This window comes from Saccopteryx leptura, chromosome 1, assembly GCF_036850995.1.
Source record: "Saccopteryx leptura isolate mSacLep1 chromosome 1, mSacLep1_pri_phased_curated, whole genome shotgun sequence".
Classification (NCBI taxonomy): Eukaryota; Metazoa; Chordata; class Mammalia; order Chiroptera; family Emballonuridae; genus Saccopteryx; species Saccopteryx leptura.
In genome coordinates, this window is record NC_089503.1 from 62,310,192 (window position 1) to 62,326,325 (window position 16,134).

Below are 16,134 nucleotides of genomic sequence, written 5' to 3' on the forward strand. Positions count from 1 at the left end.
GAACAAGAATGATGGGGCTGGAAGTAAGTCTACTCTGACTGCAGGGTGAGGGGTGGATCTCAGGCGCATGACCAGAGGCAGGAGAATGGTGAAGAGGTTGGCATGAGAGGGTAAAGGGATAGGTCCGGATGGCTTGTTCCACACCTAGCATGGAGGCCTTCAGAGAAGCCTGGCTGTGGAAGGACCAGAGAGGTAGATACGTCGCTAGAGGCAGGTGCAAGGTTCAAGGAGGATTTTTAAAGATGAGAGACATTTGGGCTGAGAGAGGAGATAGCAGAGACTCCTGGAAATGCAGAAGAGAAGGATGAAGCTGTGCTGAGGAGAGAGGAAAAGGGGGTAGTCTGCAGACCCATTGAGGGATTTTGGGTAGCACTGAGAGCCCGACAGAGGGGGAAACCGTGAGATCATGGCAGGGCTGCCCGCATCGCTGTATCCCCGGCACCCAGTAAGCAGAAGAGGTTGACTTAATCATAGCTGGGCCGTCTTCATTCTTGCCCCAAATGCACATAGCTTTGCCTGCTCTGGGTGCCCCGTCTGATGGTTTTTGGCTTTCTCTACTAGCAAACTACGGAGCCAAACTTCCCGGAGATCCTCTTAATTGCCATCAACAAGTATGGGGTCAGCCTCATCGATCCCAGAACCAAGGTGAGCAGTGACAGGGAAGAGCAGGCAGGGGCAGGATGCCCCATGACAAAAGCCCCTGCCAGCAACCATCCTCCCTTCGTCTGCCCTCTTGGCCACACATCTTTTTAAATTTTTTTTATTTTTACTTTTTGCGAGACAGACCGGGAGAGAGATGAGAAGCATCAACTCATAGTTGCAGCACTTTAGTTGTTCATTGATTGCTTCTCATTTGTGCCTCGACTGGGGGGCAGGGTACCAGCTGAGCCAGTGACCTTGGGCTCAAGCCAGCGGCTATGGGATCATGTCGATGACCCCTCACTCAGCCAGTGACTCTGCTCTCAAGCTGGTAAGCCAGTGCTTAAGCTGGCGATCTTGGGGTTTCAAACCTGGGACCTCAATGTCCCAGGTCAACGCTCCATCCACTGCGCCACAACCAGTCAGGCGTGGCCGCACATCTTGAGAGGCTGTCTGTGTTTGCTCTACTTTCTAACTCATGTGCTCCATAAAAATGGCTCTTCTAGAGTTCTAACAAACACCTTGTTACTAAATCCAGAGAACTCATTTTAGTACTTGGCCTTTCAGCATCATTGGTGCTGCCACCCACTCTCTCCTTCCTAAATGCTATCTGACATCTTGGTCGGGATGGCAGGCTGTGCTGGGGTAACTAATGCTCATATTTATGGGCCAGAGCAGTCCTCACCAAGGGGACCAGGGCGCACAGACCTACTATGTGCACAGGAGGAGTACAGCCGGCCCAGTGGTGATCGGTACCAGTGACCACCACCTTCCCCTTGGCTTCATGTCCCCACTCTCCTGACTTTTCTCCTCTCTCTCTTGGCCTTTCCTCTCAGACCCTTCCAGGGGTTTCCTCTTGACCCAGCCCATAAACACCATGTTCCCAGGGTTCTGTTCTGTCTTCTTGTCTCTTTCCTCAGACTTTCCCTGGGCCATCTCACCCAGGACCACAGTTTCTGTTCTTTTAGGCCTCCAACATCTCCAGTGCCACATGCCCCACAGTCTCCTGGACTTCCTTGGGTGTCCCGCCCGCTGGTCCCAAGCCAGGCACGGCGGGGCCAGGGGCACCTGCCTCCCACAGCAGCTCCACTGCCGTTGCAGAGCTGGCCTCTACCCTTCTGCTTCTTTCCAAGGGCCCAAGGCCCTTCCTGTGGGTGGTGTCTGTGGGCTGGAGCTGCGGAGAGTGAGGCCAGAGGGTGCGGGCCGTGCAGCTTCAGACTTTCTGCTCCCCCAGGACATCTTGACTACTCATCCCTTCACCAAGATCTCCAACTGGAGCAGTGGCAACACCTACTTCCACATCACCATCGGGAACCTGGTGCGCGGGAGCAAGCTGCTCTGCGAGACGTCCCTGGTGAGAGCTCTTCTTTCCAGGCCCGGCGGGCACCTCTGCCTCCACGGCAGCTCCCGCCGCTCTCCCGGGTCCTGGCACAAATAGGGGCAGAGTGGGGCTTGGCCTGGGGTCAGGATTAAGGATCAGGTTGGGGCCAAGTTCAAGTCAGTTTGAGGCTCAGCTTTAGGTCTGGGGAAAGGAGCTTTATCTGGGGGACAGACCCCTCCTTCAGTCACTGTTGTTTGAGTGCCTCCAGTATCGGGATTGAGCCTTCAGCCCCTGCGTTCAACAATAGGGCTGTTAGCAGTGAGGCCTCCTGGACTGCGCTCAATTTCCAAGGCATAGCTCAACTGGTAGAGCTTTTAGAGTCATTCTTGGAAGTAAGCATCAGGATTTGAGGGACCCACAATCTAGGGCCTTGATGTAGGGTCCTAACAGCTTAGAACTTAGAGCCTTAGGTTGGATGAATCTGACCCCTCAACTGGGCAGCTGGGGAGACAGTCCAGAATGGGCTAGGACTTGCCATTGTCCAAGGTTCCGCCTACTGCAGAGTTGTCTGGGAGCCGTGTTCCGGGTCTGAGTGGGCTGGACAGGTCTCACTTTCTACTCTGTTTGTCTTCTTGCCACTATTTCCAGGGCTACAAGATGGATGACCTCCTAACCTCCTATATCAGCCAGATGCTCACGGCCATGAGCAAACAGCGGGGCTCCAGGAGTGGCAGGTGAACAGTACGGAGGCGGCACTGGCCTTGTGCCTGCCCTCTAGGCAGCAGCTGGCTCAGGCCAGTCAGGTACCTCTGCAGCTGGAGGAAGACCTTTGCCATACAGGCAGGGCGGTTGGGCCAGCCGGCCACCAGGGACTGCACCAACTTGGACTCCAGCCCTCCTCCCAGTGAGGTGACCTTGCTGGGATGCAGAAGGCCCGTCCAGCCGCCTGTGAGGCTCTGGGCTGGATGCAGTCCCGGCGTGTCGTAGCCTTCCCCGTTGGAAGAGCCCGTGCTCCTCGCATGCTTTCTCATCTCAGCCCCGCTCGGCCGAGCGACCGCCTTCGACTTTCTGTGGACCACTCAGACAGGGAAGCGAGAGGGCAGCCTAGTTCTCAAAACCAACCCAATCAAGAATAATCTGACACCAGAGGGACTGGATTAATTCCCCTAAATCCGGAGTCCTCAGTTGGGAGGAGACAGAACACTTTTATATATTGCAGTGTGCGTGCTGAGCCCCTACTTTCCTCATCACCTCAGGACATAAAGCATGTTTCACCTTCTGGCCCTAGAGTTGTCTTTGTTGGGGGAATGGGAGGAGGAGGGAAAAGTATGTCGGAACAGGGCCCTGTGTGTGTGTAGCCTGTAACTCTCTCCTTGGTCTATGTGTACAAGGACAAGCTGGTCTGGGTTTGGCAATAGTGGTGCCTGAGCTCAAGGTGTGCTTGAAAGGGATTTAAAGGGACTGGCTGAGACCGAGGCAGATTGCAGAGAAATACTGGCTGTCCGCATGGGAGGTGAGGACCTACCTGTGCACCTACCTGGTCTAGAGAAGGACTGGTTTCTGAGACTTAACCAGGGCCAGTGGAGCCAGAGTGGCCCTCGCATCCTGCCAGAAACATCTCGGCTTGTCAAAAATCCTCTGAGAACCCCAAGAACAATGCTGCCTTTGGTTAAGTCCTTACATCTGGTAGGTACTTGTAAAATGTTTGGCCATGACCTGATCAGGTCTGGGGGTGGAGGCTTCAGACAGGGAAGGTGTGATTTGGGCTGTGGCTTGGATGAGTGCCAAGAGAAGTGACAGTGGGGAGTCCACTTGAAGTGGGCATGTTTGTGATCAGCCTCAGTGTCCCCCTGATACTTCAGTGGAGCCCAGTCCTGCTGCCCTCACACACCCATGTGTCTGGGGTCATCATTATCTAGGTGCCCAACCACCCCCCATGGAGTACTCCTCCTGTTCTCCTCAACGGTCAGTGGGAGGTGGAGGGGCTAGTTGTAGAAATCAAGGCCCCAATCGGACAGTCCTGCTCTCTGGGATGATCATGTTGCTGTCAGAGACTACCCTGTCCCCCCAATGGTTATGTGACTCCACAGTCAGCTCAAGGAGCCAGAAGGACCGGGCTGTGCTGGTCGGCCCCTGCACCGTTACCATATGGCTGGGGATACTGAGGCCCAGAGAAGAAGTGTGAATAGGTGAAGGTCCCTAGTGGAACTCAATTCACTGCTTCTAATACTGGGCTCCCAGATAGAAGGGGCTCCAGATGCTTGCTCTGAGCTCTAGTTTTCCTTCAAGGACAAAGGGCCCTGGGTGCACATGGGTTATGCCATCATCCCCATTGGGGAATCAGCCAACAGCAAGCTATTAGGAAGCATCGCACTTCGCATTAGATCACAAAGAGTGCATGTGGGGTAAAATCTTTGCTCTCAGCTCATGCCCATGCCACCTCTCATTTTCTGACTCAGATGGCATCACTTTTGCACTCATCCCTTAGTCTTTGTTAGAGTCATCACAAAAGGGTCCAAAGAATACACCGTTTACCTTCTGCACTCCTGAAAGGCTGCCTTTATTTACATGATGATGTTCACCACAGCCACACCATTAGCAGGGAGTACCATGAAGGGTTAGGATGAGACAAACCCTGCATCAACCAGGGAACAACCAGTTCCAGTTCCAAGACCACAACAGCTGTTTTTCCCTTCCCCATCCCCTGGAGAAGCAATCTTTGGAGAAAGGCTGGACCAGAACGTTCTCCTGAGAACCTCAACGGCTCTTCTGCACTCCTTTCTTGATCAATCTCACCATCACCACCTTTAGACGCAGAGAAGAAAAATAAGACGGGGGAAAGACGTGGCTAATTCTTCTTTGAAGACGGCCCAAAGGTGGAGGATGTGCTGGATGTGGTAGAAGACATCATAAAACGGGCTTATTGGGGATATTCAATAGTGAGAGGTTTTTTCAGGCTGTGTTTCAGGATGAGGAAATTCCTGTGGAGGAAACTTGGTTCATTTGCTTTCAGGCACTGCGGTTTGGAAGGTGGTTTCTCTGTTGGTCTCCTAGGTGGGTGCTTGGGTGGGTTCAGAGTTCTTCTCAGTGGGCACCGGTTGTATAACATCATCTGTAGCAGGCATCAGTGGTTTGGAGGTTTTCTGACTGGCTCTGGTTTGCTGTCTTTCTTCTTGGCACCCCGGTGTTTCCTTATATCTTGGTTTTAATCTATGGTGGGGGCTGCTGGAGTCTCTGGGATTTCCCCAACTTGGGCGGGAGTCTCTGTGTCTACACTCACATCTTCCTCTGTCTCAGTTTCTCTCTTTTCAAGATTTATACTCTCCGTTTCTGTGGGGTAGAAAAGATAAAATCACAAATTCCTCTAATATCACTTCTCCAATATATGCCAGTCTTGTGGTGAAATCCTAGTCATCTTTAAAATGTTAGTCCCTCACTTACCATTTCAGGTTCTTTCTCCCTAGTTCTCCTCTCCCTGTCTCAGATTTTGTGCACATTTTATCACAGGCCTGCAATTCAGCACGGCCCTGGAATTTAAGAGCCTGTTGTGTGAGGTTCTAGCTCCCTGTGGAAGTCCTCAGGATACAGAAATTGACATTTTCTTAAAGTTCATGTGTTTCACAATCATTGCTTCATAAAATGAACACATCCTCTATTAGAACAGGAGCTTTTTATGGTCAGAGACTTTGTCCTCCTCACCACTACATACACAGTGCTGTCACACAGTAAGTACTCAAAAAATAATTTTTATCTGACTGACTAATGAAAAAAAAATAGATGGTGGAGACATCATCTAGTAATGGAGCCAGGAACTTGACTCTTACTGAAGACAAGTTAAAAAGTGGATAATATACAAAGCCAAGAAAACATCTTAAATTAAGAATTTTCAGTAACACAAGGAACTGTGGGGCCAAAATAAAAAAGAAAGACAGAATCCAAAGAGGTAAGCCCAGACTTGGTTATTTTTAACCCTGAATATAGTTTCAATCTTGAAGAAGCAGCTGCACACATGAGCTTTATCTTTTGTCAGCTTCATGAGAGGAAGGTAATTTTTTTAAATTACTTTTGAGTTGACTTTGTAGGTCAATTGAATTGCAGGACTAGATGATAATTAGGTTTTCTAATTAATGAATGTGGTGTATTCATTTATTTGGGTCTTCTTTCTCTTATTAAACATTGGTAGTTTTCAGTTTTTATGTTGTTGTAAATGCTATTTAAAGAATTTTAACATTTCCAATTATTCATTGCTAATATAAAGACATACAATTAATTTTTCTATATCCAGAGACATTGCTTAACCCATTTATTACTTCTAGTAGGTTTGTTTATTGTTTGACTCCTTGGAAAAATTTTTATTTTTTATTTTTTATTTTTCTGAAGCTGGAAACGGGGAGAGACAGTCAGACAGACTCCCGCATGCGCCCGACTGGGATCCACCCGGCATGCCCACCAGGGGTAACGCTCTGCCCACCAGGGGGCGATGCTCTGCCCCTCCGGGGCGTCACTCTGCTGCAACCAGAGCCACTCTAGCGCCTGGGGCAGAGGCCAAGGAGCCATCCCCAGCGCCCAGGCCATCTTTGCTCCAATGGAGCCTTGGCTGCGGGAGGGGAAGAGAGAGACAGAGAGGAAGGGGGGGGGGTGGAGAAGCAAATGGGCGCTTCTCCTATGTGCTCTGGCCGGGAATCGAACCCGGGTCCCCCGCACACCAGGCCGACGCTCTACCGCTGAGCCAACCAGCCAGGGCCTCCTTGGAATTTTTTAATGTAAATAATCATTAACTGCAAATCAGGAGTTTTATTTTCCCTTTATGCCTGTCGTATCTTGTTAAGCTGGATAGGACCTCCAGCACAATGCTGAGTAGAAGTGGTGAGAGCAGATAATCCTTTCCTTATTTCCGACCTTACAGGGAAAATATTTATTGCTTTACCGCAAGAAATGATATTGGCATTTTAGTAAGTATATTTATAAATACCTTTTATCAGATTGAGAAAGTTTCATTCCTATTCCTTGTTTTCCCAGAAACTCTTTGGGCCAAGACTCTTCTTTGTGGTGATATTTTTGATATATGAATTTGAATCTCATAGACAGTGGTTATCACAAATTTCTATTTCTCCTTTTCTAAGTTCTGGTAAGTTATATGCTAAGGAATAATCTACTTCATTTAAGTTGTCAAATTTAATGACGTAAAAGTGTTCATAATTTTACTTAAATTTTTATTAATTGATTTTAGAGCTAGAGAAGAAGGGAGAGAGAAAGAGAGGGAGAAACATCAATTTGTTGTTCCACCTATTCATGCTTTCATTGGTTGATTCCTGTATGTGCTCTGACTGGAGAGTGAACCCACAACCTTGGCCTATCGGGATGATGCTCTACCAACTGAGCTACCCGGCCAGACCATAAGTTTCTTTTTGTGTCTAGGATCTGGAGGGATATTCCCTCTTTTATTCATCATTAATTATATAGGCAACCTCTAGTTCTCTCTCATCTTGCTAAGAGATTATAAATTTTATTAAACTTTATGAAGAATCTTTTCACTTTTTATTTTCTCTATTGTATCTTTTCTATTTTATTGATTCTGCTATCTTGAGTATTTCCTTTTTTTACTTGAGGTAAAATGTACTTTTTATAGATTCTTAAAGTAGAAACGTAGTCAATATTAAACCTTTCTTCCTTCTAACTTTTAAAGTTACAAATTTCCCTCTAAGTCTCTTAGCTATACCCCACAAATTCTGCTGTTATATGTGCATTCTTTTAGTTTAAAATAGTTAATATCTGATTTACTTTGTGATTTATTCCTTGATCAATGGGAACTTAAAAATACATTAATTTCCAGCATTTAGGGGCTTATCTAGATATTTTATTCATATTTGCTTTTAATCTAATTTTATTGTGGTCACAGAACATACGCTATAAGATTCTAGTCTTTTGAAATTTATTTACGACACTTATTTTAGGGCTCATCATGTGGTCTCTATTGGCAAATATATCATGTACATTTAAAAATATTGTATACCCTTTCAGTTGTTGGGGATTTTGTATTATATTGATGTGGGTGAAACTGTTGTTCAGATTTCTGTATCCTTTCTGATTTTTTTTTTTGTATGCTTATTTGGTCTTTCAGATACTGAGAGAGGACCTTTAAAATCTCCAAGTATGATTTCTCTTTCAGTTTTTGTTTTATGTTTTGAAGCTCTGATATTAAGGGCATACACAGTTTTATTTATAATGCCTTCCTGATATATTGACCTTTTCATCATTATGAAATCCATTTTTGTTTTCAGTAATGTTCTATGTTTTGAAGTCTATTTTTTAGATATTATTTCTTATGCTGATTGTTTGCATGGCATATCATTTTCCCCATTCCTTTACTTTGAATCTATTTGTGTCTTTGTATTTTAAGTATTTCTTTTGTAGACAGCATATGTTTGGGTCTTGCTTTTTTTTTTTCTATCTAGTTTGACAATCTACTTTTGACTTGAGTATTTGGTTCATTTATATTTAATGTAGTTAATAAAATGGTTGGATTTATGACTACAGTGTTTCAACCTGTTGTATATTCTTTTCTTTTTTGTTGTTTTGCTTCCTTTTCTCTCCTTTTCCTGAACCCATCTGCTATAAGATATATTACTCTCCTATCTTTGAAGAAGTAAGTGGCCATGTTGTGAGAGGGCCATATGACTAGAACTTGCAGGTGGACTCTAGGAGCTCAGAGCAAACTCCTGTTATCAGTGATCAAGAAAACAGGGATAACTTCAGTCCTATAATTGTAAGGAACTAAATTCTGCCAATGACCAGTCAGACTGAAAGAGGACTCTTAAATCTCAGATGAAGTTGCAGCCCACACCAACACCTTGATTTTAGCCTTCTGAGACTCTGAGCAAAGCACCCAGCTAACCCATGCCTAAATTCCTGACCCACAGAAACTGAGTAAATAGCTTATGTTGTTTTAAGCTGCTAGGTTTGTAAAAATTTGTTACACTGCAGTAAAAAATGAATATATACAGCAATAGGATCTACGCACAGAAATTAGTCTAAAAACAAAAATGAACAGTCTTGGTAACCTATGGAATAATATCAAACTAACATATATGTAACTGGAATACCAGAAAAAAGGAAGAGGCAAAAAAATATTTGGAAAAATAAAAACTAAAATTTTATCCAATTTGATGAAAATTATACTCTGGACTGATCTAAGTAGTTAAGTAAATCCCAAACATGGTAAAGAAACACACATACACATACACCATGTACACCAAGGTACACCATAATCAAATTACTAAAAACCAGTAACAAAAGAAATGGTCATAAAAAGCAGAGAAAAAGAACATTATTATAAGTAGAGGAACAAAGAAAATGAAAGACTTATTTTTTTCTTGGAAAACTTTTCATATGAAACATAAGACAGAAGACAAAGGACTGACTTCTTTAAAAATATATTCTAAAGCTAGGAAGGCGTTGAATGCCTTCTGGTGGCAGCAGCCGCACTTCCCCATCCTGGGGTGGTTGTGGTACAAGATGTATTGATACTTAAATTAGGCAAAACTGGTTTCTGTAACAGCAAACTAAAAACTTTTAAAAACAGAAAAACTTACTGATTTATTATCATTTAAGCACAATGGGGAATTGAAGTCAAGTTAAATGTATACTTTTTCTAAGGCATTATAGCCATGTCCTTCTTTCAAATGTATACAAATCTTCAAATTTTCCTTCAACACTTCTTGCCCACCCATAATTTTCTCACCAGTTTCATGTTCTTTTAATTTCTTTTTTTTTTTAATTTTATTACAGAGACAGAGTCAGAGAGAGGGATAGACAGGGACAGACAGGAACGGAGAGATGAGAAGCATCAATCATTAGTTTTTCGTTGCACATTGCAACACCTTAGTTGTTCATTGATTGCTTTCTCATATGTGCCTTGACCGTGGGCCTTCAGCAGACCGAGTAACCCCTTGCTTGAGCCAGCGACCCTGGGTCCAAGCCGGTGAGCTTTTGCTCAAACCAGATGAGCCCGCGCTCAAGCTGGCGACCTCGGGGTCTTGAACCTGGGTCCTTGGCATCGTAGTCCGACGCTTTATCCACTGTGCCACCGCCTGGTCAGGCTTCTTTTAATTTCTTAGCTGGATTATTGTTATGGGCTGAATTGTCTGTCCCCAAAATTCACATGGTGAAGCAGTAACCTCAAAATCTAACTGTACTTGGAGATAGAGCCTTTAAAGAGCTGATTAAAATGAGGCCATGAGGGTGGGCCCGAATCCAGTCTGACTGCAGAAGAGAAAATGTGGACACACACAGAGGCAGGGAGGATGCGTGTGCACAGAGGAAAGGGGGGTGAGGACGCAGCAAGCAGGTGGCCATCTGCAAGCCAAGAGCAGAGCGCTCAGAAGAGACCAAACCTGCTGACACACTGATCTTGAATTCCCAGCCTCCAGAACTGTGAGAAAATAAATTTCTGTTGTTTAACTGGCTCCATCTGTGCTAGTTGTTATGGCAGTCTTTGTTTACCCATACAACCACTGAATACTGCTAGGTATCTGGAATACAGCCAGGACAGCGATCTTAAAATCCATGTAACTCAGTTACCTGGCAACACTCTGCTCTTCAAGGGAGTTAGGCAATCTTTGTTTGAACCTTCAGTTTCACAGTACCAAAGACCACTGTCTTCTATTTAATTTATTCAAGTTTCTGAACTTACTTTCCTCATGGTCCCTGTGGTTCTATCCCTAAGTACGCTGCTCACAAAAATTAGGGGATATTTTATTGCTGCATGTTCATTTTGAAATATCCCCTAATATATTACATCAGTTCAACCCTCTGCCCACTGGTGCACAGCATCTCAGGATAGTCACCCCTGTCCACAAGAAATGAAATTAAGACATGAATTTGCAACTTTACTTAAGGCTCAGAGGGACTATGGAAAGAAATCGTATTGTGTACTGCACAGCCCTCTGCCTTCTAATTGGTTTTTCCTTTGACAGTGAACTGGCTTCCCAAACCAATAACTAGTGATTATCACCACAACCTTTTGAAAACTAACTCGAGCTTCCCTTACTCCCCTACCCCAAATTCTTCTGGTAAATAATGTTATTCTGTCAGTTCATCCCTTTCACAGCAAACTAAGCATTTGCCATCTCCTGATTGTTTATATGCAGAGCCCAGGCTCTCGTCCAGCTTTCAGGATCTCTGCAGTGTTCTCCTTCACCCTCCAAAACACGGCACCCACAACTGAAGCCCCATAAAGCACATTCAGCCCTAATGGGCACAGAAGCCTCCTGGTCCTAGACCTAGGTGTCCGGCCCAATGGTGTCAATTCCTATCCTTTTGTCTGCTTCTTCACTGTCTGTGTGGCCAACCCTCCCCTCTGTTGGACCACCCTCCATTTTCCAGTTATCTTCAGCCCCTGTCAGAGTGCCTGGCTCAAAGTGGGTACTCAAGAACTGTGTGATGAAAAAATACATGAACAAGCAACTTCCATGCTTGTTCAGCATGAAAAAATACCATGTTCAGCAACTTCCAAAGGGTCTCATTGCTTAGAGAATGAAGTCTAAAATGAAACCTGATGTCAAGGCATTTCCAGAATCTGTGTCCCACTACACTTCTCAAATTTGCTTTAGTTCCCACCCTTCAATTCCCAGACTCCCTCAGCCCTTGTCAGAGACATGAAAAGCAGACCCTGTGTCCGGGAGGGCAATGGTAGCAGTGGGGTAGGCCTCTGACTTTACCTATGTGACTGCTGGTGCTTTCGAAGTCTGTTTCTTTTTGGTTCTCTCTCCACCTGGAAGGAAGAAGACTAACCGTGAACCTTGTAGACCTTTTCCAGAAATAACAATAATCCAGGCTGTCTCCAGAAAAGGAACATTATCCAGTAAAATTCTCAGTTAAGCAGAGAGGGCTTGTTCTTTTTCCCTTTAAAGGATAACTCACAAATGAAGAAAGGATGGCATGATGAGGTCTACACAGCCATGGTCTCCTCTAGCTAAAATTATTCTACCAGGATGTTTCCTCTCCCACCTTGAACCTTGCAATCCTGTAGGATTTGCCCCGCAAGGATTCTCAAATGTCATTTGCTTGAACAGATAAAGACTGTGGCCTGAAAGGGGCAGTAATTTTCCCAGGGTCACCCAACAACTAAGGGGCAAAGCCAGGGCTAAAACCCAGGCTTCCAGGTTGGTGAGCTTGCTGTTTACACAGCACCCTGCCCTGTACAGTTCTGTGGACAGTGGGAAGATGGCGGCACTTGTTCTGGACAACCGTCAACCTCTGTCCCCTCACAATTGATCCACATTGAGTCTGTGCTAACAGGCTTAACTGAGCTTCAGTGACAGTCCTTATCCTCAGAGTACCTGTGCTGAGGAGGTGGGAGGGTGTGAGGAGCTGCAGGCAGCATGAGGAGTAACGAAGGGTTCAGATGATTAACCCTGTCTTCCTGAGAACTTGCCATAAGAGATCACAAGGAAGAGTGTGCTACTGTTTTTACTCAACTTTCCATAAGAACCATTTATACTTTTATTTTTGGAAAAATTTATTTAAAATTACAAACATATGCTTACCAGTGAAAATAAAATATGGCAACAATGAAAATTGCAGAAACACAATCCAGGAAAATCCACAAGGTCTTATAATAAGTTGGAGTCTGCAAAATAGAAAACAAACCACAGTCCAAGAACCTCATAGTTGGAAGGGATTTCAGATCATATGGCTGCATCCCTTGCTCGCTGCAGGGTTGGTTTGGAGGGGCAGCAGACCAGGTGGAGGAAGCTCGTTTGAGATGGTGGTCTCACACACAATACCAGCTGCTGTCCTAACAATCACCCCTTCCATGTGTGGGGGCTGTACAAGGGATAAAAGTCCACGCCCTTCATCTCCCTTGACCCTCGACACAGAGGCCTGAGGGAGTCCCAGAGAAGTCACATAGCAAGTCTGCTCTGCACCCAGGACTGTAGCCCAAGTTCCTTGGGTTCCACTGTTTTGTGCCGTCAGCTGTCATGGCTTCCAAACCTGCCTGTGCATCCAAGTCTGCCTGGGCAGCTTTAGTAATGCAGGCTCCTGGGTCTCTCTACAGACCTCAGGCCTTAGAATTCCTGCATTTTCAACAAGCTCCCCAGGCGATACTAAAGCAACCAGTTGTGAGCCAGCATTTAGAAATCCTTGTTCTATATCACGATGCTTCATGTAAGTAGGTTGAAATTATAATTCTCCCCTCTATACTCTTTGCCTGAATCACCCACATCCCTGAGCTCCATCTCCTGGGGCCTCTTGTATGAGTTTTCTAAGTCCCTGGTTTGACCCTCCTTCTCCACTGCCCCCCCCTCCAATTTACTTGATGTTACTGGGGCTGCACTTTTCATTCTTTCTTAGTCCATTCTCCACCCTATCTTAAGGTCTTTCCTTGGACTGATTAATAATATTAACAATAACTGACACTGATGATCATGATCATAATAATATGACAACTAACAATTAATGAGCATTTATAGGAGCTAAGAAAGTGTTCTAAGTGCTTTATCACATCTAATCCTCACAACAACCCTACTAGGCAGGTACAGTAGAAGCTCTTAAATTCCACTGAACTGAGGCTCCTAACCCCCTCTGGGAGCATACTGACTGATGCCCAGCCGGCTCCAGGATGTACACCAGGTGAGCATCTCTAAGCAACACCAAGAATAAGTTGTTTTTGCTCCCCAAATGGCTTAGAACAGTTGTATTCTTTGTTATAATTGTGCAGTATAATTAAACGTTACTTAAATTTGCAAAATCTCAGTTTTAAAAAACAGTGTACAATGGTGAAGTCTGTTTCTTCCTTCACCTTGAGTCTGGACTTGGCCATGTGATTTTCTTTGGCCAACGGAACATTTCTAAGTTCACAGGAGGATCTGTAGGAGGGAAGGGAGAATGCCACAACTCCAAAAGGGTAGGTGTCTCTGCTCTTAAGCTCCCCGGGGGGCCAAACAGTAGACAATGCACAGGACGGGATTGTGCAGAGACTCGCATTATATAGACTGGGAAGGACAATCTGAACAGTCAGCTCACCATGAAGTAGTAAGGGTGATTTATCTGTCTCAGGAGCTGAATGTCATCTGTGGTCACTGAGTTAATGCTGCAGCACCAGGCCAGTGAGAAGAGCCAAGGCTCATTGATGAGGTATATATTGATGGTGATGTTATTTGCTTTATAATCACTAGAACAAAAACAGAAGCCACAGGGGATTTAGACTTCATCTTACTCTCATTATCTAAAAGGGGAACAGCCATCATGTCTGTGAAAGGTGATTGTTTAAATCCCAGAAGCAGCTGGTCCTGAAGCAACTTGTAAGATGACATGCAGAATGGGCTCATGTTGCAATGAGATAAAGGACTGGATTTCATAGCGCTATTCCCATACCAGCAGTGGTGTGTTATCAAACTGGATGGCCTAAGCACTAAGCCTTAGGGCCTAAGGGAAAGTAAAGGAAGAAAAAACAGAAAAGAAAAGAAAAGCCCTCTTTGAAGTATTTGCCAATTGCCAAGGTATAAATAAAAAATGTTCTGACCATAGCCAATTTCAAGCTACCAATGGTAAAACAGGTTTGCAGTTTCTGAATCTGTAGTAACAGGCTCCCACAGCTGATATGAGCCAGCTCGAGCACACTATTGCGTACCAAGTATGCTTACTTCCTTCAGAGCACTTACCACCCTCTATTCTATTTGCTCCCCTATCAGTCTTCTTTTCTTGAGTGTAAGCAAATTAAATGCAGACACTGTCTTACTCATCTTTGTATATCCTGTACTTAGGATAATAGCTGTCTTCAAAGTAGTAATTGAAGGAATGAATGAATTCCCATCTGGTGAATATTTAAATTTCAAGTATAAAGAATTTTTATGAACACTGAGTAGAGGAAATGGGACACAACTTTTCCCAGTACACTAAATGCCAGTAGATACTTGTGCACTGTTTACAGAGACAGGAAGGAAATAACTAGAGGAACATCTAGTAATTCTAATCAAGTTGTCATTTTCAGGGATTAAACTTTTTTCATAATTCTTTAATTAAAATTTTAAATTTATTGTGTTAACATGGATTCAAGTGTCCCACTCAATATAACACCTTCAACCTCCCACAATGTACCCCCCCCCCATTATACCCTATTGCCCCTCCCCCTACCTCTGTCTCCCTCTTTGCTCTGGGATTTGCTGTCCTGTTATTTGTGTCTATGTGTTATGTATATATAATTTCACTAATCCCTTCACCTTCTCTGATCTCGTCCCCTGTACCCCTTCCCTCTGACAGCTGTCCCTCTGGTCCCTGTGACCCCGCCTCTTCCTCTATTCTGTTCCTCAGTTCACCGTGTTACTTAGATTCCACATATAAGTGAGATCATATGATATTTGTCTTTCTCTGCCTGGCTTATTTCACTTAGCATAATAATCTCCAGATCCATCCATGCCATTGCAAAAGGTAAGACTGCATTCTTCTTCACAGATGTTTAGTATTCCATTGTGTATATGTACCACAGCTTTTTTATCCACTCGTCCACTGTCAGACACTTGGACTCTTTCCAGATCTTGGCTACTGTAAACAATGCTGCCAAAACATAAGGGTGCATATCTTCTTTTTAATTGGTGTTTTGGAATTCTTAGGATATATTTCTTAAAATGGGATAAGGCAGTTTCATTTTTAATTTTTTTGAAAAAGCGCCATATAGTTTTCCACAGTAGCTGCACAAGTCTGCATTCCCACCAACCATGCAGGAGGGTTCCCTTTTCTCCACACTTATTGTGTATTGATTTGTTAATGAGAGTCATTCAGACAGTTGTGAGAGGTTTTAATTTGCTTTTCTCTGATTAGTGATGTTGAGCATTTTTTCATATGCCTATTGGCCATCTGTATGTCCTCTTTGGATAAGTGTCTATTCACATCCTTTGCCCATTTTTTAATTGGATTGTTTACTTCCTGGTGTTGACTTTTAGGAAGTGTTTTTATAAATTTTGGTTATTAACCTCTTATCAGATGTATTGGCAAAAATATTCTCTCATTGAGTGAGTTGTCTTTTTATTTTGTTAATGGTTTCTTTTGCTGTGCAAAAGCTTTTTAGTTTGATATAGTCCCATTTGTTTATTTTGTCCTTTATTTCACTTGCCCGTGGAGATATATCAGCAAAAATATTGCTACAAAAGATACTGGAGAGTTTATTGCCTATG

General features: G+C 44.3%; 2 protein-coding genes across 3 annotated transcripts in view; one reads left to right on the forward strand and one right to left on the reverse strand.

Moving 5' to 3' along the window:
- MYO7A (myosin VIIA) overlaps positions 1–6,300 on the forward strand; it is a 100,333-nt gene extending 94,033 nt beyond the window's left edge. For both annotated transcript variants that reach the window (XM_066369237.1, XM_066369245.1), the window contains exons 47-49: positions 562–645; positions 1,874–1,993; positions 2,609–6,300. In XM_066369237.1, coding sequence (XP_066225334.1) covers positions 562–645; positions 1,874–1,993; positions 2,609–2,698 — 294 coding nt within the window. In that variant the 3' untranslated portion in view covers positions 2,699–6,300. The remainder of the gene's footprint in view (positions 1–561; positions 646–1,873; positions 1,994–2,608) is intronic.
- The window catches only part of GDPD4 (glycerophosphodiester phosphodiesterase domain containing 4), a 133,201-nt gene continuing 122,077 nt past the window's right edge, over positions 5,011–16,134 (reverse strand). The window contains 5 exon segments of the mRNA XM_066369308.1: positions 5,011–5,111; positions 5,114–5,290; positions 11,680–11,732; positions 12,508–12,590; positions 13,988–14,135. Of these exon segments, the coding sequence (XP_066225405.1) occupies positions 5,011–5,111; positions 5,114–5,290; positions 11,680–11,732; positions 12,508–12,590; positions 13,988–14,135 (562 nt within the window).